At 38.6% G+C, this 22,551-nt stretch overlaps 1 protein-coding gene and 1 pseudogene across 1 annotated transcript in view; both read left to right on the top strand.

The window, feature by feature from the left end:
• The window catches only part of RMND5A (required for meiotic nuclear division 5 homolog A (S. cerevisiae)), a 131,549-nt gene that overhangs the window by 39,196 nt on the left and 69,802 nt on the right, over positions 1 to 22,551 (top strand). The window contains exon 2 of the mRNA XM_006902012.1: positions 16,967 to 17,109. Within this exon, the coding sequence (XP_006902074.1) occupies positions 16,967 to 17,109 (143 nt within the window). The remainder of the gene's footprint in view (positions 1 to 16,966; positions 17,110 to 22,551) is intronic.
• On the top strand, positions 4,724 to 9,888 carry LOC102862260 (annotated as a pseudogene).

Here is a 22,551-nt window from a genome sequence, read left to right as displayed (position 1 = left end):
ATCCTTTGTCATTGTCCAGCTCTCTGATCCATAGGAAGTAGTTGCAAAGACCATGACCTGTACCAGGCACACCTTACCATACAAATACCTTCATAATCAGACATGCTACCCCACATGCTCTGCACCTTTGAGTAATTGAGTCCAATGTTTATTGCAGCTTGAGTCACAGAGTTTCTCATAATGTTGAGCCTTATTAGTGAAATAGATTGAGGAGTAGGGGAGGCAAAGAATATCACATAATAAAAGTCCAGATTTAGTCCAGCAGTCCTAAGCCAGATTAAGAGCAAGGCATAATTCCTCAGTTAGTGGAAGTCCAGATTCACTTCAGCAGCACAAATAAACTTCTGGTTTCCAGTCAGTCCAGCAAACTTTATTTCAAAGCAATTACAAGTCAGCTTTCCCATCAATCATCCAACAAGCAAAACCTTTAACTCTATCCCTAGGGTTCCTCTGGTTATACTTTGACACAGTCTCGTCAGTCTCTTCACCTTTTCTCCATCATCATCTCTCAGTGTGGAAAGTGCTCTTAGCTTAGGAAGCAAAACCGTAACTGTGGCTCCATCTCCATGGTTTCTTTGGTTACATTTTCTCTGTACTTCACAGCAGTGCCTCAGGCTCATTACCCTCCCTCCACCACTGTCACTCACAGTGTCTTCACAGTTCAACAATGTGGAAAGCACTGTCTCTTATACTGAGCCCACAGCTGTTGCTGAATTGCAATACATCTATCTGTACTTAGATAGCTGGATACCATACTTAGCAATAAGGGCTAATACAATGGCTAGAAAAGCCAATTTCCAAGGATTCTGACACCATACATGCCAATTTCTCCCTTCATCCCAGGTGTTCTTTGGTTATTGGGTGAGCCTCATAGCCTCTGTCTTCCATAATGTGTGTTTGTATTTGTGCTGTTAAGTCTTGGTGGCTCAGTGCTTAAGCTGTTACTAATCAATAGTTTGGTGGTTCGAATTCATTACCCACACCAAAAGGAGAATGATATAACAGGGGCAGTTGTACTCTGTCCTGTAGGGTTGTTTTGAGTCACACTTGACTTGATGGCACACACTAATAGTATACTGCTCTTCTTAGAACTCAGAAGTTTATAGGTTTGTGTCCGACATATTGGCATAGCCTCAGCTACCTACTACATTACATTAGATGTCATTATGGAAGGTGATCAAGGAATCTTGGGAAAAACACTGTGGTGAAGCACTCAGTTCCTAACCAAAAAGATCATGAGAGTGAACCCCTTCAAGTAGCTCATCTGGAGCACGGTGGGTCAGTTTGTTCCCATAAAGTTCTTAACTTTGAAAACACTTTGGAGTTTTTTAGTCTGTCACATTGGGTTGCTTTGAGTTGACATCAGCTCAACTACATCAAACCATTTACTTTCACAGCTACAGGGGTTAAATTTTCAACAAATATTTTGGAGGACACAAGTTATTTAGTAAAAATACTTGTTAAGTATGTTAAACCATGTCAGGTTTAGAAGGCTCCTAACTGGACTCTCCTCCCCCCCCCCATACCTCCCCAGCCTTTACTTTTCCACCTTAATTGAAGGCAGCCCCATCTTTCTCATTGATTCAGGCTGAAAACCTAGGAGTCACCTAGGTTTTCTTTGGTTTGGTTTTTGATTTGGTTTTCTTTCACAACTTAGCACTCAAGAAGTCCTGTTGACTTTACTATGAGAATATGTGCAGGTTCCATCCTCTTCTACACACATTCATAGCTGCTGCCATGGGGTGAACCCCTGTTATCTCATCTAGATTGCTGCCACTGTCTCGTGAATTATCTCCTCGTTTCAGTCATTACTGTCATCATAGTGACCACATTAAAACTGCATGTTCATTTACGTCTCCTTTCTGCACAGAATGTGACAAAAGCTTTCCCTTCTATTAAAAATAAAAGACATGTTTCTTCCATGCTAAAAAGACACCACAGTAGCAGGACACACTCATTATCTCTTAGATCTCTTGCTATTTTATTTGCTAGAGTTCCACTCCTATTTGTTACTCTTTTAATTGGCTAGATCTGTTTCGGTAGTATGGTCTCTGTTCCTTCCACTTAATATGCTTTTCTAGGTGGTTTGTAGCAGAGAACCACTACATGTAATAGTGGGGTGGAATGTCAGAAGCCAGGCATACAGCTTACAGATGCAGGTAGATGTACGTCTGAGGTAATTAATAACCATCATGAGTAGGTAGATGTACGTATGAGGTAATTAATAAGCATCATGACAAAGCGTGTTCTCTCCTTTTCTATCCTGGTGGAGGAACAAGGTTGACAGTGGGAGGTGGTGTTAGTCACTGGCCGGTCAGCTCCTGACTCATGTAGAGTGAAGTGCTGCTTGGTCTGTCTCATCCCCATGGTCATTTGTGGGCTACAGATTGGACCATAGTGATCCACACACTTATTACTGGATATATTTCTAGACTTTTCTTCCTAGTCTGTCTTGTTCTGAATGTGCCATTGAAACCTGTTCGATGTCATAACAACATACAGACCTCACTCACAGACAGGTGGCACTGTGCATGGGTATTGTAAAAATAGTGGGGGCAATAGCATCTGCCATCCGTTGGCTTCACAAGGGGGAAGAGTCCACATCGGGAATTATCAATAGCACCAAACTGATCCTTATGGAGTCACACATGCCCCCAAGTCTCCCACATCATCAAATCTAACACCAAGTATCCTTCCCACAGCTCTTTCTAGTCTACTGTTAGGTTCACTGACTCATTGCAAAGGCCACACAGAGCTCCCAGGCAGAATTCACCATTAGAGGGTTTCTGCCTCTCCTCTCCTACTCTGCTAGTAAACCTAGACTCAGGGCTCTGGCTTCGTGGGGAAGCAGGTCTGCTTCACCCCTATTCCATACCCATCTCTGAATCTCTGCTGTATCTATTGCTAACTGCTGCTACCATTTTCAGTCTCACTCCATCTTGGACAGAAATTTCTTGTTCCAGAGGATGCATTGCACTCTCTGTTGCTTCTTGATGGTAGTGAGAATCCTTTTTTCTTTTCTTTTTTTTTTCTGCTTCTGCACCTGCTCAATTTAAGCCTTATAGGATGGCAAAGCTAACAGTCTTGTGGTTAATAAGCTTATACACCTATTTACATATTTTCATCCAAATGATGCTTTTTAAATCTTATTTATATTATTAGCAAATTACCTTGTTGCCTTAATGGTGGGACCATAGACACCTCATGTTTGTATAGTCCTGCCTAACTATGTATGAGCACTGGTGGCCTAGTGTTAAAGAATTGTGCTGCCATACCAGAAGCAGGTGGTTCAGTTTAACCAGCTGCTTCAAAAGAGTAAGATGGGCAGTCTCCTCCCATGTTATTTATAGCCTCTGAAAACCCCCTGGAGGGTCAGCTATGAGTTAAGTAAGTGGTTCTGACTCAGTGACACTTAACATCAATCCAACCTTGTGGTGAAAGTCAAAGCCAATAGCTAAGAAAGTCGTATTGAACAATGCACTCTATTACGGGTACATGGGTAAGAATCGGACCTATATCTGCTTCATGGAAGATGAGCTTTCTTACCACCAACAACTGGAGCCTAGAGAAAGAGGTTGATGAAAACTGTAGTAACTTAGTTTTTATCCCCAAAGACTATCCTTAGTAAAATTAGTGATTTCCTAAGAAGATTCATAGGACTGAACATGTAATTATATTCAGCTTATGTTAATGTTGCTGTATGCCATCGAGTTGAAAGTAATTTATAGCTGACAGTGGGGTAAATCTCTAGTGGGTTTTCAGTGGCTGTAAATTATGCAGGAGAGTGCTTATCTTTCTCCCCTGGAGTGGATTGAAACTGTTTGCCTTTGGGGTATTGTAACTGCTAACGAGCTATAAGAGTCTAAGAGTCGTAAGAGCTCAGCTTGTAGTTGTACTCAGAGGAAAATCTGCAAGGAGAAGAACGTGGGCCAAAGCCCAGAGGAGACACAGACCCCAGCTTCAAAGGGTCCTTTTCCCATGAAGCCATTCAGACACACTTAATTCCTGCACTAGTTAATTGTGACAACATTTGTAATGTATTGTCTATCTGAAACTATCATTAGAGACACTGCCCAAGGATTTTAATTGTGCTTGTGTGGAACCTAAACCTAGACCCAGAAATTATTGTGCGAACAAAGTAAGGCATCGCAACATGGTTTAAAATTAGCAAAGTCTGTCGTTAGGGACCCTCCAATTATTGAGGAGCGATGAGGTCAGTTTGAAGAGTAAGGTGTACCTGATTCAGGCCATGGTCTTTTTAGTCACTTGCTATGCATCTGAGAGCTGGACAGTAAATAAGTATGACAGAAGAATGGATACTTTTTGAGTTGTAATGTTGGAGAAGAGTGCTGAAGATCCCATAGACTGTCAAAAGAATAAACAGATATATCTTGGAGAAGGTGCAACCAAAGTGCTCCTTGGAGGCAAAAATGATAAGCTTCGTCTCACATATGTTGGGCATGTTGCTAGAAAAGGCTGTTCTTGGAGAGAGACATCATAATTTGGAAGGTGAATGAATTAAAGGAGGGAAAGACTTTCAACCAGGTGGATAGACATAGGGACTCATGATAACACAGGATAGGATAGAGTTCAGATCTGTTGTTCATATGGTTGCTGTGAGTTGTACTCAAATCAGTGGCACCTGACAACAAGAAGTCATGCTTGGAGGGAGACCCTGGTAGCAGCTGTGCTGCCTGCCTTTTTGGCACCTGAGGTGAGCTCCATGGTGAGGCTGGGGCCCCGACCACTGCCCCTGCCACCCCTGGCTCCACCGCCTACACCCCTGCTCAGCTTTCCAGGCTCTGGGGGTGCAGGTGGCAGACCTGCCACAGCAGAGACGGCGGTGGGCATGGCTGAGGGCCCAGGCGGAGGCAGTTCGGCCTAGATGGCAGTGAAGAAGGTGCAGCTGTGCTCCGCCCTGTGGGCCAAGAAACTGGAGAAACTTGGAGTGTATTCGCATGCAAGGCTGAAGAGTCTTGTAAATGCAATGGCTGGAAAAATCCCAACCCCTCACAGGGCTGACCTGCAGCATATCATCTTGAGCCTGACAGAGTCTTCCCGCAATTGTAGCCATGACCTAGATGCTCATGTTTACCACCTGGAGAACATGTCAGAGGAAGAAATGAACAGGATCCTGGGAATCTTGCTCCCTGTGGAGTGTCTTTCTCTTTTTTTTAATTATTATTTTTTTAAACTTTTAAAAAAAATATTTTAAAAGCATTTTCTCAGACCACAATGCTACAAAATTAGAAATTAATAACAAGAGGATAAAGGAGGAAAAAACCATACATTTGGAATCAGAACAACACGTTGCTTGAACATGAGTGGGTACTAGAAGAAAGAAAAAAACTGATATTAAAAAATTTCTTGAAACAAATGACAGTGAAAATGCCACTTACTAAAACCTCTGGAAAACAACCGAAGCAATAATCAGAGGTTAATTTATAGCCATAAGCAACACATCAAAAGGCAGGAAAAAAATGACCATTGACTCTCTAACCCAGCATCTCCAACAAATTGATAAAGAACAGCAAGAAAACCTACCACCCTCTAAAAAAACTAAAATTATAAAAATTAGAGCAGAAATAAATACAAAACAGAAAAACAAAAGCATCAACAAAATTAGGAGTTGGTTCTTTGAAAAGGTCAATAAAATTGACAAAGCAACAAGTAGAACTAACAAAGGAAAAGACAAGTAATCGGAATGAAAGATGAAATGGGCAACATCACAAAACCAACTAAAATAAAAAGGTTAACATTAGAATATTATGAAAAATTATACTCAGATATGAAAACCTGGAGGAAATGGAAATTCACAACCTACTTAAACTAACGCCAGCCAAAATTGAACACCTGAACAGACTCATTTTAAAAGAAGAAACTGAAAAGTTAATAAAACAACTTCCAGCCAAAAAAAGTCCTGGACCAGATGGTTTTGCACGTACATTTTATCAGATATTCAGAGAAGATCTGTCACCAATTCTCAACCAACTCTTAAGTGTATCATTGTCCTAGGACTAAAACCAAGGACTATAAACTTCATTAAAGAAAAACTTGGAAGAACTCTCTAAGTCCTAATCCACAACATAAACAGTCTTCCAAGCATCCTGAAAAATCTATAACCAGGAGAGGATAAAATAGATGAATGGGACCTTCTATGAATCAGTGCACATCCAAAAGCTTCTCCAACAGGGTAAAAAGGAAAGCCACAGACTGGGAAAAAATATTTGGTAATAACATGTCAGACAAGGGACTTATATATAGAATTTATAAAATACTTGAGCACCACAACAAGATAAAGGTAAATAACCCAATTGCAAAATGGGCACAGGATATGAACAGACACTCACCAAAGACATTCAGATGGCCAATGAACACATGAAGATACGTTAAAAATCCCTAGCTCTAAGAGAGATGCAGATCAAAACAACTATGAGATCCCTTCTCACTCCAGTAAGAATAGCAAAATTTAACAGAACAGCAAACATCAAATGCTGGTGATGTTGCAGAGAAACTGGAACTCTTATTCACTGTCAGTGGGAGTGTAAAATGCTGCAACCACTATGGAAGGTAGTATGGCACTTTCACAAAAAGTTGCAAATAGAAATACCATTTGTCCCAGTAGTGGAACTACTGGAAAATATCCTAAAATATGTAACTATAGGAATATATCCTAAAGATACCAGAACCACTACCCAAACAGAACCACTACCCAAACACCCATGTTTATTGCTGCTTTGTTTACAATAGCAAAGAGTTGCAAACAACCCAAGTGCCCATTAACGAATGGATAGAGAAGCTGTGGTCTGTTCACACAATGGAATACTACGCTGCATTGAAAAACAAGGAACTCATGAAATATTATACAAAATGGATGACCCTGGAAGACATTAGGTTGAGTGGATAGATCTTAGTCATAAAAGGACAAATACTGCAGAGGGCCACTGTTGTAAAACAGGACTGACATCAGGGTTGAGGGAAGACTGAGAAAGGATGTAAATAATGTATATTGCATTGAAACAGATGAGGGGAGAACTGTTTAAAAGGTAGATATGATTAGGTATTATTGTCATGACAGGAGTCTAGAATGAAGGCTGCATATTGGAGTGGACTTTTTGGAGGGATTGTATAACGATGAAAGAATTTTCTTTTAACTTTTCTAAAAGAAGAGCAAAATGGGGGAGGGAGAATAGGGAGAAAAGTACAACAATGAATAAGTGGAAATCCAAAGTCTCTGTAAACTTTCATTAAAATTAATTTTAAAAAATATATAAAAAAAGATGTGGAGTATCTCTTCACCTGTGTGCACCAATAGGAAGATGAAGATACCAAACTAGTTTATTTCTACCTTTTCAAGGTTTTGAGATAGTCTGTTTTACAAAGAGGAAAAGCTTTGTTGTAAGGTTCTTTGGAAAAGAAACCCCGTTTGAAAAGCCTAGTGTTGAACAGGGTATGAACAACTTTGTGCAATACAAATTTAGTCACCTCCCCTCAAAAGAAAGACAAATGATAGTTAAGCTGGCAGAATGTTCCTCAACCACATCAACTACTTGGAGGCTCCCTCTCAGCAAAGGCTGCGCTCTTCTAACAACCATCTTTCCAGATACAAAGAGAACTAACTACACAAGGTTTTACTGCAGTATGCCACAGTTCTGTGACAGTCTACCTTGGTAGAAAACCACACAGGTGTTTGGGAGGACACTGCTTCACTCTGTCTTCACTGTCATGTGGTGGCAACTCCTGGAGTAGGTACAACAGGAGGAAGACAGGCTGCCCCTTGAGAAACGAAGGCTAATCCTCACTCACTTCCCCAAGTTTCTGTCCATGGTAGAGGAAGTTTATAGTCAGAACTCTCCTATCTGTGATCAGCACTTTCTTTCCACCTCTTCCACAAGTGGCCATTTGGGAATCCAGACAGTTAACAGCCCACTCCTCTGTGGTTGAAATGCTCTTCTACAACTCCAACCCGTCGTCTCTAGAGCAGCTAAATGGATGGAGTGCCAGCCCTGCTTGCAGAAGTTCTGGGCTCAGGGTGAACCCAAAGAGAGTAGAGGAAAATGAATGACTCGCATCCTCTGGAGGAAGTGAAGAAACCCCAGGTTACAGGGGATATTCTGATGGAGTTACTCAATGAGGTCATGTCCACCATCACAGACCTTGTGGTGATGCTGGGACTGGAGACCAGCACATTCAACCAGGGATGAGGCAGAGAGGGAGGAGGAACACAGATGTGTGATTGAAATTCATGTGGTCAACAACTCCCTGACCCAGAAATCCAACAGGAAGATCCTGATGTTGCTGGTCAGCCTGCAGAACCTCTTATCTCACCAGCTGCCCTGAATGCCAAAGGAGTACATCACATGGCTCATCTTTGACCCGAGACACAAAACTCTGGCTTTTATTAAAGATGGCCGTGCCGTTGGTTGTATCTGTTTCCATATGTTCCCATTGCAAGGATTCATGGAGATTGTCTTCTGTGCTGTCACCCCAAGTGAACAAGTCAAGGGCTATGGAACACACTTAATGAACCACTTGAAAGAATACCATATAAATCACAACATCCTGAACTTTTTCTCACATATGCAGATGAATATGCAATTGGGTACTTCAAGAAACAGGGCTTTTTCAAAGAAATAAAAATACCTAAAACCAAATATGTTGGCTATATCAAGGATTATAAAAGGAGCCGTTTTTACGGGATGTGAACTAAATCCGAAGATCCCGTACACAGTTTCCTGTCATCAAAAAGCAGAAGGAGATAATGAAAAAGCTGATTGAAAGAAAGCAAGCCCAGATTCGAAAGGTCTACCTGGGACTTTCTTGCTTCAAAGACGGAGTCCTGTAGATCCCATCGAGAGCATTCCTGGGATTAGAGAGACAAGCTGGAAACCAAGTGGAAAAGAGAGAAGAGAGCCCAAAGATCTGACCAACTTTACAATATGCTCAAGAGTGTCTTCCATCAGGTGACAAGCCACCAAAGTGCTTGGCCTTTCATGGAACCAGTGAAGAGAACTGAAGTTCCAGTCAATTATGAATTTACAAGGTTCCCCAGGGATCTGAAAACCATGAGTGAATGCCCCAAAAAAGCCCGATTCCACAGAAGCTTGTTGGCTGGGATTAGTGAGCATTAGGGTGGAATATTGATTTGCTAAGGCAAGTGAGACGATGTGGTAAGGCCTCCTATTTAAAAAGCCTTTTGGGCTGGAATCCAGTTTGAAAGTCCTCTGTAGGAGCTATGTTCTACAGAAGCTTGTTGGCTGGGATTAGTGATCATTAGAGTGGAATGTTGATTTGCTAAGGGAAGTGAGAAGATGTTATAAGGCCTCCTATTTAAAAACTTAATTAGGGCCCCCAGGCCTGGCTTAAATTCGTTTTTGTCAAACATTCTTCTAAGTGCTATAGCACTGGTCTTTGCATTGCCATACAGAGGTAACTCATAGTTGCTGTGATGCTAAACGCTGTGACACTGATGTGCCAAATGTGATAATGGTTACCCGTGGAGGACAGTATTTCATGGAGCTTCCGGATTAAAATAAACTTGGAAGCAGGAGTGGCATCTACTTCCGAAATGGGTTGCCTCTGGAAACATATCAACATAGAGAAGCAACCAAGGTTATACAAGTGTTAAAGTCTTTTGTTCATATGGGTCGTCTGTGACTCGATGGCACTTAACAACAACAACCTTCCCCACTGATCTGAAAATCATAAGTGAATGCCTTGAAAATAGGTGCTATGTGTCTTAAGAAATTATTCATGGCAGACTTACAGCAAATGCTTACCAACTGCAAAGAGTACCACCCACCAGAAAGTAAATACTACAAATGTGCCAATATCTTGGAGAAGTTCTTCTTCAGTAAAATTAAGGAAGCTGGACTAATTGACAAGTGAATTCCTTTCCCCTTCAGCTGTTTAAAACGCTTCAAGCAGTGTGCTTAAAGCGGAAGTGGTTTAGTTTTACAAAGAATTGGACATAATGTATTGAAGTAAATATAATAATTAGCACTTTTGAAAAACAAAACAAAAACCCATTCTTTTTAGATTTGAAGCTACATGTTTAAATTGAACTCATAGAACCTGTTTTAATTTTATGGAATAGACTTTAATCTGTTTACTGTTATTAATGTAAAGTTTCTATGGCATGCCCATTAGTTGAATATCCAATAAGAGACCATCAGTGATTTCCTCAAATTTTGTCTCTGAGGAAATAGCACACAGTACCATGATTTGGGGAAATCTAGAAAAATCTTCAGACTATTAATGTTTCCTTTCTTTCGTCTTTTTTTAAAATGGAGCCTGAGAGTATATTACTTTCTGAAGGACTTCTAAGGGTAGGGCTGCATAATTTGAACAAAGAAACCCTAAAAAGGGTGTGTGATGTTTGAAGTCTTGTAGACTTTTCGTGTGTGTGTGTGTGTGTGTGTATGTATATTTACACACACACATAAACACTCAGCTAGAGTAGGTACTTTAAGCAGTTCTGAAAATCGCTGTTCTAAAAAAGCAACTGCTGATTCTTACGGTGGCGATCCTAAATAATGCAAACCTTTTTGTAAGCATCTGATTTTTTTTATAATTCTTTCTACCTAAAGCAAATGTGTGCGTGCATAAGCACTATTTTAATATATTCTCTACAGAAATGTGGTATGTCACATTTGACTCTACTTATGCGGGACATAAGTTCCAAAAGAGAATTTCCAGATTCATAAAGACCTATCTTTAATCGACTTTGCTGTAAAGCTTGAGAATTAATCCAAATGCTTTACTAAGAGAAGCTTCTTACCATCTGTAGCTGTGAGTTCTCATCCATATTTGTTAAAGATTTTTGCCTTTTCTGTGCTACAACCCCCCCTCCAAATAATATATATGCACATTTCCCCCCCGTTGCATCTCTCGGTTTTATTCATTGTCTGAGATAAAGTAATTGCCCTTCATGTTTGCCGTCAGTATTTTAACACCCACACTGGTAAGATGGGCACAGGGTCTATCCCACCAAAACCCCTCTTACCCTGCCATGAGATTCCAGCTCAGGGCTTGAATTTCATTCCTGAAGACACTAAGGAGAAAAATATATCTGCCTTCTCAACTCAGCTCACAAGAAGCATACATGAAGGTCATCTGACTGGCCTCAGACGCTAAGTTTTATGACAAAAGTTTATAAATGAATTTTCATAAAAGACTAGCTTTTAAAAGTGTATTTAACGTAATATTTTATATCAGCATAACTAAATAGAAGAGATCAATACTAGTTCTAACAATTGTGAGAGAGAATGCGCAGATGGAAGGAAGCTTGCAGATGGCTGTTGAGAGCATGGTTTTTGCTATGAGAAATTCAGAACGCTTAACTGAAAAATGCCTCAGCCCTTTCAAGTCTAAGAAACTGCCTCTCATGGCCTCTAGATTTCTAATGAAGAGTTCCGATACAGTTTGGCTACAGTACCATGGCCTAGTCTTTAACAATACTTTGTGCCAGGTTTGCTAAAGTCTGTTATTTTGTAGTAGAGGTTCTCATAGTAGATGTAGTAGATGTTATTTGTGAGTAGATATTCTCATAGAATATTGTCTTTAAAATCAGATTGTCTCTTCTATAATGAAAACATTTTTATGTTTTCTAATTTAAAAAGTAGTATTTTCTTAATAGATAAACTGTGCAGTAAAGCTGAAATAGGATGTATGGTTTTTGCAGATGCTTTAACAGCTGATAAAATTGTACATTTGTAAGATTAATATATTGTACTGGTACAGAATAGTTTTAAATTATATTTTAAAAAGCTTTAAAAAAGTCACTCTTGGCCTAATACATACCCAAATTCCACATTCTGGTAAGGAAAGAAAGCAAGTATTCCACCATAAATGAGTCAAGCACAACATGACCACACAAGTCAAGTGACAGCGAGCTACTCTTAAAACCCACAGTTCCCAGCTGTGACCAGGAGCAGACTAAGGACAGCAGTCAGACCTTGTGGAGCTGGCTTATCTCTCTGCAGATCCTGAGAAGATCAAGGGAAGATGGGGCTTTGCTGCTGCTGCTTTTTCTTTTTTTTTAATGGACTATAAAACAAAAAGTAAGGAAAAAATAGAGTTGCATTCATAATCAAAAAGACCATTTCTAGATCCATCCTGAAGTTGTTCTGTGGGATACTATCCAAACATACAAGGAAGACCAGTTAATACCACTGCCATTCAAATATACACACCAACAACTAAAGCCAACGAGGAGGAAATGAGATTTCTACCGACTTTTGCAGCCTGAAATAGATGGAACATGTAACCAAGATTCATTAATAATAATGGGTGCCTGGAATACAAAAGTTGGGAATAAGGAAGAATGATCAGTAATCAGGAAATATGAGCTTGCTAACAGAATTGAGGCTGGAGATAGTGGTAGTATTTTATACAATCAATGAGTTATTCATTGTAAATACCTTTTATTAAAAACCACAGACAGCAACTATACATGTGGGCTTCACCTGATACACTAATTAGGAATCATATTGATTATATCTGTGGAAAGAACCGTTGGAGAAGTTCAGTATCAGCTGTGAAAACCAGGCTGTGAAACAAACGTGGAACAGACCATCAACTACTCATGTGCACAAGTTCAGATTGAAACTAAAAGAAATGGAAAAAGTCCAAAGAACCAAAATATGACCTTGAGTCTATCCCAACTGAATTTAGCCATCTCAAGAATAGGTTTGAGGCTTTTAACACTAATGACGGACGACCAGATGAGCTGTGGGGTGATATCATCCATGAAGAAAGCAGAAAGTTCTTTACAGAGGAGGAAGAAATGAATGTCAGAAGAGGCTCTGAGTATTGTACTAAAATACTGAGCAGCAAAACAAAGGTAAGAAATGAGGAAGTCAAAGAGTTGAATTGAAGATTTCAAAGGGCAGTGCATGAAGACAAAGTACAGTATTATAAAGAAATGTGCAGCTGGAGTCAGAAAATCAGAAGAGATTGCTTTTCATTTCTCAAGCTGAAAGAACTGAAGAACAAATTCAATCCTTGAGTTAAAAATACTTACAGATACTATGGACAAAATCTGAAATGATCTAGGAATATTAAAGAAGATGGAAGGAAGACACAAAGTACTGAAAAGAATTGGTTGGCACAAAACTGTTTGAAGAATTAATAAATGATCAAGAACCAGTGGTAATAAAGGAAGGTATTCAAACTGCTCTGAAGGAGTTGTCAATAAGTAAGGCCCCAGGAATTGATGAAATACCAATTGACATATTTGAAAAAACAGATAAAGCCCTGGATGTACTCACCAGGATATATGAAGAAATCTGGAATACAGCTACCTGGCCATCTGACTGGAAAAGACACATATTTATTCTCATTCTGAAAAAGGGATCCACAGAATGTGGAAACTATCTAACAGTATCGTTAATACGCAAGCAAAAACTTGCGGAAGATTATCCAGAAACAGTGAGCACTGCCAGAAATCAAGCTAGGTTTAGAAGAGCTATGGCACTTGGAGTGTCATTGCTGACATCAGATGGATCTTGACCGAAAGCAGAGAATACCAGAAGGATGACTATTTGTATTTATCCACTATGCAAAGGCATTTGACTGTGTGGATCACAAATTATCACTAACACTGAGAAAAATGAGGATCCTAAAACACTTGATTGTGCTTATGTGAAACTTAGGGCAAAAAGCTGTTGTTTGAACAAAGCAAGGGAATGTGGTTCAAAATGAAGAAAAGAGTGCATCAGGGATATATCCTTTCTCCATACTGTTTTAGTTTATATGCAGAACAGATCATTCATGATGCTAGCCTTTAAGAAGAAGTATGTGAGATTCCTGTACAGTAACAAAACACAGATAAGGAAACTAAGACAGCAGTACCATTTACAATAGCCAACCACAAATGGAGATACTTAAGAATAAATCTAACTAGAGAAGCAAAAAACCTGTGCGAAGAAATCTACAGAACATTACTGGGAGAAACAAGAGCCTTAAGTAAATGGAAAAATATCCTCAGTTCATGGATAGGAAGACTCAATATAATGAAAATCCTGCCAAAAGCAGTGTTTAACACAATCTCAATACTTACACCAAATTAATTTTTCAAAAAGATAGAAAAGACATTTGGCAAGTTATTTTGGAGAGGAAAGAGATCCTGAATAAGCAAAGCACTTCTGGGGTGGGGGGTGGGGGTGGGGAAGAAGTAGGAAGCATACAAAATCTATGATCCAGCTGTAATAACCAAAACAGCGTGGTCCTGTTTTAGATACATAGCCCAGTGGAACAGAATTGAGAACCTAGAAATTAACCTGTCTGTGCTCAGCTGATACTCAACAAGGAAATAAGTGTAGTCATCTGATATGTGGTCATCTGATATTCGTCAAAGGAAACCAAACCACCTCTTCAACAAATGGTGCTGGCAAAACTGGACAGAAACCTACAGAAGCTAAAAGAGGATCCATATCTTATCCCGTACATAAAAATCAACTCAAACTGGATCAGAGACCTGAGGATAAAGTCCAAAACCATAAAGATCATAATGGTATAGATAGGCTTGCAAATACAGCCAGAAATGTACAACCAGGAGAGGAGAAAATAGATGAGTGGGACCTTCTAAGGATTAAATCTTTGTGTGCATAAAAAACAAATAAACTTTTCCAATAGGGTGAAAAGTAAACTTACTGACTGGGAAAAAACATTTGGCAATGCCTTCTCAGACAAAGGTGTCATAACAAAAGTGTACAGAATACTACAGGGCCTCCACAAGAAAAAGACTGATAACCTAGTTAAAAAATGGGTAAAAAAACTTGGAAATGCATTTCCATGCATAGGGGAAGACCAACAGACATATGAAGAAATACTCAAAATCACTGTACAAAAGAGAGATGCTAGTAAAAAACAGAATAAAATACCATCTCAATCCAGTAGTAGTGACAAAGTTTAACAAGACAGGAATAAATGTTGGAGAGGATATGGAGAGACTGCAACTCTCACACTGTTGTTAGGATTGTAAATGCTACAACACCTCTGAAAAGTAGTTTGGAGTTTCCTCAAAAAGCTGAACATAGAAATTCAATATGACCAAGCTATTACACCACTAGGGATATACCTCAAAGAAATTAGAACTGAGACACAAATAGAGATAGAGATTTGTACACCAATGTTTATAGCTTTATTCACAATTGAAAGAACATGGTAACAGCCCATATGTCTAACCAACAAACAAGTAAATTGAGAAATTCTAGTACATTCACACAATGAAATACTACACAGTACTCAGGAGAAACAATTTTGAAAAATACCTAATATTGGGGAGACTAGAGAGCATTATGCAGAGTGAACTAAGTCTGGTAAGGACAAATACAGCATAAGAATATTATTATATAAATATAGAAGGATAACTAGTAAAATTGTGTATGATGGTCCAAGAGTAGAAGGGGTGATGATGGGTGGGGACTGTCATGAGGTCACACAATTTGATAGGTGGAGGGAGGAAGTGAAGGAATTGGAAAAGATCCATTGGGGACCTGAAAAGATGGGATAAGGTGGGTATAGTTAAATGGTGATTTTTTTTTTAAACACAATGTAGGGGAATGATTGTATGAAACAATGTGAATGAGGGAAAATAATAAACAAAGCTTATCATTTTTTATGCAAACAATATAAAATAATAAAAAGAAATGTTAAAAAAGATTCAAAGAAGACTTACTAGCAGCCCGAGTTATGCAGATGACACAGTCTTGGTCACATAAACTGCTGCAGAAGTCATAGACTTCAATATGAATTGCATCTCATTATACTAGGCTAGTATTAAGCATCATGATAGGTGGAGGAGAGATCGAGGTTGTTAACAATTTCATCTTGCTAAGATCCACAGTCAGTCCCCCTTGGCACCAGCAGTCAGGGAAAGGACAAGTGGCATTGGGAAAATGTGCTATTAAGGATTGCAACAAAGTACTAGAGAGCCATGCTTAGAGACTAAGGTGTGCCTGATTGAAGTTGGTCTTCTCAGTTGTCCAATATATATCTGAGAGCTAAACAATGAATAAAGATGATAGAAGAAGAGTGGATGCTTTTGAAAGAGTATTGAACATACCATTGACTGACAAGAGTACAAATGGGTTTGTCCTGGAGAGGATGTAACCATATTGCTTCTTGGAGGCAAGAATTTTGAAACTCACATATTTGGGGCCTTTTGTCAGGAGGAGCCAGCCCTTGGAGGAGGACGTAATGCTTGGAAGGGTGCAGGAGAGAAAGAATGAGATGAATGGTTGAGATGAATTGACAAGATGTCTGGATGTCTGTGGCAATGGGGTCAGATGTATCAAAGACAGAGAATAGGGCAAGGTTCAACATTGTTGTTCATAGAGTCCCTGTGAGTCATAGTCAGCAACAACAAGCATTTAAACTAAATCTTTTAGAAGTTTAGTAACAGCCAGAAATGCTTTGGGAATGGCTTGAACAGCTTACTTTAACTGGTTGAATAAGTAGGTCTGTCCACTGGAAACTTTGTGAGAAGTGCTTGGCAGTATTATTAACCACCTGTGATGGTTTTAGTAATCACTAAAAGCACTTCATAGTAACATTTCTAGAAAGAAAGAAAGAAAGAAAGAAAGAAAGAAAAAAAAAAAACAAAAACACCCAAAATATATTTTCTAGTACTCACTTGAAAAACAGTCATTAGTAATTGTAACTGTGTGCTCAAAGCAGATGCTGATTTTTTTTAAACTTTCACATCTTGTTTTTTTTTAAATTTATTATTTTTGTGTGTGTGCACAGTCAAATCGGATCTGACTGGTACAGAAGGAGATTGCCCCTACTTCTCTAGCAGAGCATCTGGTGGATTCGAACTTCATACCTCTGGGATTGCAGTTCAGCTTCTTGCCACTAAGCCACCAGAGCTCCCTAATCTTTCACATCTTAGAGGGTCCAATTTAAAATGTCTCATCCATGGTTTGCTTTTGTGAGTAACTGCTCTTTTGTTTTTTAACAGGGCAAGATACTGAATTATCAGGAACGCTTTCTCTTGTCTTGACACAGTGCTGTAAAAGAATCAAGGATACTGTTCAGAAATTGGCCTCGGACCACAAAGACATTCACAGCAGTGTTTCTCGGGTTGGAAAGGCCATTGATAAGGTATGGCATTGGAGAAACTGCTTTACCATATTTTTTGGTTTGATTCATCCTTCATCTGATGGATGACACTATCAGATTTTTTATGATGTTAGCTTTCTTGAACTATTTTATTATTTTTTGTTGTTGTGTATTGTCAAGTTGAATCCAACCCATTGCTGACCTGCTGGCACATATTCAGAGAAAGTTAATCACATGAAAAGAGATTGCCCATCCTTCTACGGAGCCACTGGTGGCCTCAAACTGCATGCCTTCTGGATTGTAGCTCAGCTTCTTGCCACTAAAACACCATTTCCTTTCATTTTCACCTCCGATAGCTTTTAGATCTCTGGCTTTACAGTATTATTTTTACTGAAGTTGTCTGTTAGTATTACTTAAATACTTGACAACAACATAACTCAGAAAGAGGTCATGGTAAATTTCCAAAGAAATTTTAGCTCCCTGTGTGTGACTTTGTTTACAGAAATAACTTTTCATAATTCCCGAATAACTCCCTATGACTCTTTCTCTCCTCTGAGCTAATTAGAATGACACCATTGCATCTATCTCCACTGTACTGTCCTAACCCTTGCCGTGTCCTTGTGGGTCTACTAGTTGCTTTTTTTATTGTTGACTTCTGTATGAGTGAATGAGTTGGTAGTCAGCCAGCTCACATCTGTTGTGACTGACCTCTCTTGAATAAATAGTCTTTGACTTAGTAGTTAACTGCAACTATGTGGTAATTATTTTGGTTTTTTATTATGTTATTGTGCAGTTATAATTTTGAGGACTGAGCTGATGGAACTTTCTGACACAGAATTTAAAAGAACAATGATTGAATATTTTCCATGCATGAAAGATAAACTTGAAGAATTACAGGACACTGCAAGCAAAAACCATAGGAGCTTAAAAAAAACCCCACAATCCAAAACAATACAGATAAAACAAAGGAGGCTTTAGTGGCACTGGAAAAACAAGAAAGCACCATCCAAAACATTAGGTCCAGTGTTTCAGATTCTGTCAACATGAAGGAGGGACACATGAGCAGAGTTGAAGAAATGGAACACAGAACCAGTGAAATAGAAGAAATAGAAGATAGAATCTGCTAGAACAAAAAGCAGAATTAAAAAGAAAGGAAAAAGAAAAAAACCCCTAAGAATAATGTGCAACACCATCAAGAGAAATAACATGCGATCATTGAAATCTCAGAACTGGAAGAAGCAAGTAAAGGCACAGAAGAAGTTGTGGAAGATTTACTAGAGGAAAACTTCCCAAACATAATGAAGAATGAGAGAATATATATTCAAGAAAGTGCTGATTTCTCAGCAGAAAGCATGCGAGCAAGAAGAGAGTGGAAGGACGTATATCAAACACTCAAGAGAAAACAGCTGTCAACCAAGGATACTGTACCCAGCAAAATTATCCATCAAATATGAAGGAGAGATCAAGATATTCCCAGAAACAGAAACCTAAGGGAGTTTGTGAAAAGAAGACCAACGTTGCAGCAAACACTGACAGATGCCCTTTTTTCCCCCTTTTACAAAACATTGAGTTTATTAAGGTAATAAGTGCAAAGTGAAAATTATATCTGGTGATTTTTTTCCCCCTTCCAAATCCCTTTTCAGTCAACAACAGGATTTGTGCAGAAGCTAATTGTTTTTAGATTAAAGAAAAAAAAATTGGTGAATGTTCATTCACAAATTGTTATCTGGGTTTTCCCCATTGAGTGAAATATTTTTCCAACAGGAGTTAGTGGGTGTGGAGCTGACTTAAGTTAACTGGACGTCTTGTCAGCCACAGGCCAATTTTAAAGCAATTGACCACATGGATCTGGACAGCTGAGTAAGCAGCAGGGTCAGGTTGGATGACTTTTGACAAAGCTGCTGCAAGATCTCCAGATGAAATTGCAGCGGAGTACCTTATGGCTATATCTGTAGCTAGAAGAAGAAATACTTTGACGCGTCAAAAGAAAACTTTATAATGTATACAACTATCTGGGGAAAAGCAGACTATTCAACTCCTCTGCACATTTATCTTCTTTATTAAAGAAAATGGTCTTTAGATTGGAAAAAGTAGTACAAGCCTCATTCAGAGAGTTTTATTAGGTGTGGTGAGGGTACCTAAGTCACTAAGCCTAGGTCATTGTGTGTAGACAGTGATGCCATTTGACTTTGAGTCTTCTTACTGTCTTTCATGCTTAGTGGACCACACGCAAACATTGATTTAGTCATCTGTTGATGCATTCATTTAACAAATACTGACTTCATCTTCTCAGAGAAGGAGCAGGTGTATTAATGAGCAAGGTAGGCCATTTCCGAAAGGGATAAATGCTTTCAAAAGAAGGAATCTGGGGAACGATTTGAAGTTTCTTCCTTCTTTCTCTCTCATGCCTTCTTCACTTACTGCTTTTTCTGTATGGAATGCCTTTCCTTTCCATTGCTTCAGATGTCCATAATTATACCTCAAGATGTGACAGAAATTACACATTTCCTGTGAAGCTTTCTCAGCACTTACCTGTTTGAACAGAAAGGGTATTGGGAATGAGCACTCTCTAGTTATTCTAGTCACATTTTCGTGAATGTCTTTTCGTGAACATTTTTGTACTACTCTTTATTTTCTCTAGTCTTATTAGCTAATGAATAATTTGAATGAAAGAAGCATTTGTTGCTATAGATCAAGGGTTACAAATTTTATCTGTAAAGGACCAGAGAATAAATATTTACGTTTTACAAGCCATAACATCTTTTTTTCATAGCTATTCATTTTATCATTGTAGCATCAAAACAGCAGATAAGCAGTGGGCCAGATTTAAGTTATAGGTCATAGTTTTCAAATAATATATTTACACTATTTTTAAATGTTTTTGTTCTAATTCTCCTTTTTTGTGAAGAAAAATCCTTTGATTTCTATATTTGGTGACATACACATCATCTTTTAAATATTTCTGTGGCCTTTATTTGACATATAATTGAACTATATTTTATATATATATATAATATTTAATTATATTTAATAATATAATTTAAAAAATCTTTCCCATTTAATGACCCTAAGTAAACTGAGAAAACTGACATAAATATCATTTGAGTGCCTTCCAATCCAGGCAGTTTATCTTTCAGCACATTTGTACAAATTGGTGCCATCAAGTAATTCTGACCCAGAGTGACTTTATGTACAATATAATTAAAGACTTCTGTGCTATCCTCATCATGACTGCTGTGCTGAGTCCCTTTTTGAAGCCTAGATGTCCTTTTAGAGGTGCCACAAAAAGCAGCATGGACCAAAGTAACTAGCAACAGCACCAAGAAGAACTTAACAAAATGATAGCAATAAAACCCTGCCTTTCAATAATCACACTGAATGTGAATGTTTTGAATGCACCACTGAAGAGAAGAAGGGTAGCAGACTGGACAAAACCCCACAATCCCTCAATATGCTGTCTACAAGAGACACACCTGAAAAATGTAGATAAAGAAGGACTAAAAATAAAAAGGATGGGAAAAAATAAACCAAGCAAAGGGCAACAAGAAAAAAGCAGGATTAGCGATATTAATCTCCAATAAGCTAAATTTCAATGCAAAAGCTATCACAACAAAGAAGGTCACTACATAATTAAAAAGGGTCAATAGAGCCTTTCTACGAAGATGGCGCCAAAAGCAAAGAAGGAAGCCCCTGACCCTCCCAAAACTGAAGCCAAAGCAAAGGCATTAAAGGCCAAGAAGGCAGTCCTGAAGGGCGTCCACAGCCAAAAAAAAAAGAAGATCCGCACGTCACCCACGTTCCGGCAGCCTAAGACGCTGAGACTCCGACAGCAGCCCAAATACCCCCTGAAGAGCGCCCCGAGGAGAAACAAGCTTGGCCACTATGCCATCATCAAATTTCCCCTGACCACTGAGTTAGCTATGAAGAAGATAGAAGATAACAACTTGTTATGTTATGAACTTGTGTTCATTGTGGATGTCAAGGCCAATAAGCACCCAATTAAACAAGCTGTAAAGAAGCTCTATGACATTGATGTGGCTAAGGTCAACACTTTAATTAGGCCTGATGGAGAGAAGAAGGCCTATGTTTGACTTGCTCCTGACTATCATGCTTTGGATGTTGCCAACAAAATTGGGATCATCTAAACTGAGTCCAGAGGGCTAATTCTAAATATAAATTTTTCTCACCAAAAAAAAAGGGTCACTAGAACAAAAGAACATAACAATAATAAATACCTATGCACCAAATGAAAGACCTGCAAAATACGTAAAACAAACATTAACAAAACTGACACTACTATGGTAGTTGGAGACTTCAATACAACCTTCTCAAGAAAAGATAGAACTACCAGAAAGAAACTCAACAAAGATGCTTAAGAATTAAACCACACAATAAACCAACTTGACTTCCTAGATACTTACAGGGTAATGCACAAAAAAACCACCACAATATACCTTCTTCTCTAATGTGCATGGAACATTCTCCAGAATAGATGACATTTTAGACCACAAGGCAAGCATCAATAAATTTAAAAAAACCTACGAATAATACAAAGCATTTTCTCAGACCACAATGCTACAAAATTAGAAATTAATATAAAAAGAAAAAAAATTATACATTTGGAAGCTGAACAACACCTTGCTTGAACATGAGTGTGTACTAGAAGAAAGAAAAAAATGAAATGAAAAGGTTCTTGAAACAAATGACAATGAAAACACCACTTAACAAAACCTCTGAGAAACAGCCAAAGCAGTAAACAGAGGTCAGTTTATAGCAATAAGCAGACATATCAAAAGACATGAAAAAATGACCATTGACTCCCTAATCCAACATCTCCAACCAATTGAAAAAGAACAGCAAGAAAACCTGAAACACTCTAAAAAAACTGAAATTATAAAAATTAGAGCAGAAAGAAAAAAAGAGAAAACTGAAAAACAGTTGAAACAATCAACATAACAAACTGTTGCTTCTTTGAAAAGGTCAATAAAATCAACAAACCACCAGCAAAACTAACAAAGAATAAGAATGAAAAGTCACAAATAATTCCAGTAAGAGATGAAACGTGCGATGTCACAACAGAACCAATCAAAATAAAAAGGCTTACATAGAAATATTATGAAAATATATACTCAGATACGAAAACCTAGAGGGAATAAACAAATATTTAGAAATGCACAACCTACCTAAACTGACACCAACGAAAACTGAACACCTGAACAGACCCATTACAAAAGAAGAAATTGAAAAGGTACCCTGCTTGCTGAAACTAAGGAGGAACTGAAGCACTTGCTACAGAGGGTCAGGGACTGCAGGCTCCAATATGGATTGAGGCTCAATGTCAAGAAGACCAAGATTCTCACCACTGGACCAATTGGCAGCATCAGGATGGATGGTGAAGAGATTGCTTGTTCACAGCTTTAGTTTGCTTGGCTACACAGTCAACAATTTTGGCACCAGTAGCCAGGAAATTAAAAGGTGTATTGC

Source organism: Elephantulus edwardii, unplaced genomic scaffold, assembly GCF_000299155.1.
Source record: "Elephantulus edwardii isolate Elephantulus edwardi_28Jun2011 unplaced genomic scaffold, EleEdw1.0 scaffold00357, whole genome shotgun sequence".
Lineage (NCBI taxonomy): Eukaryota > Metazoa > Chordata > Mammalia > Macroscelidea > Macroscelididae > Elephantulus > Elephantulus edwardii.
The sequence above is the reverse complement of the archived record's forward strand: the minus strand, read 5'-3'. Positions and strand labels throughout refer to the sequence as shown.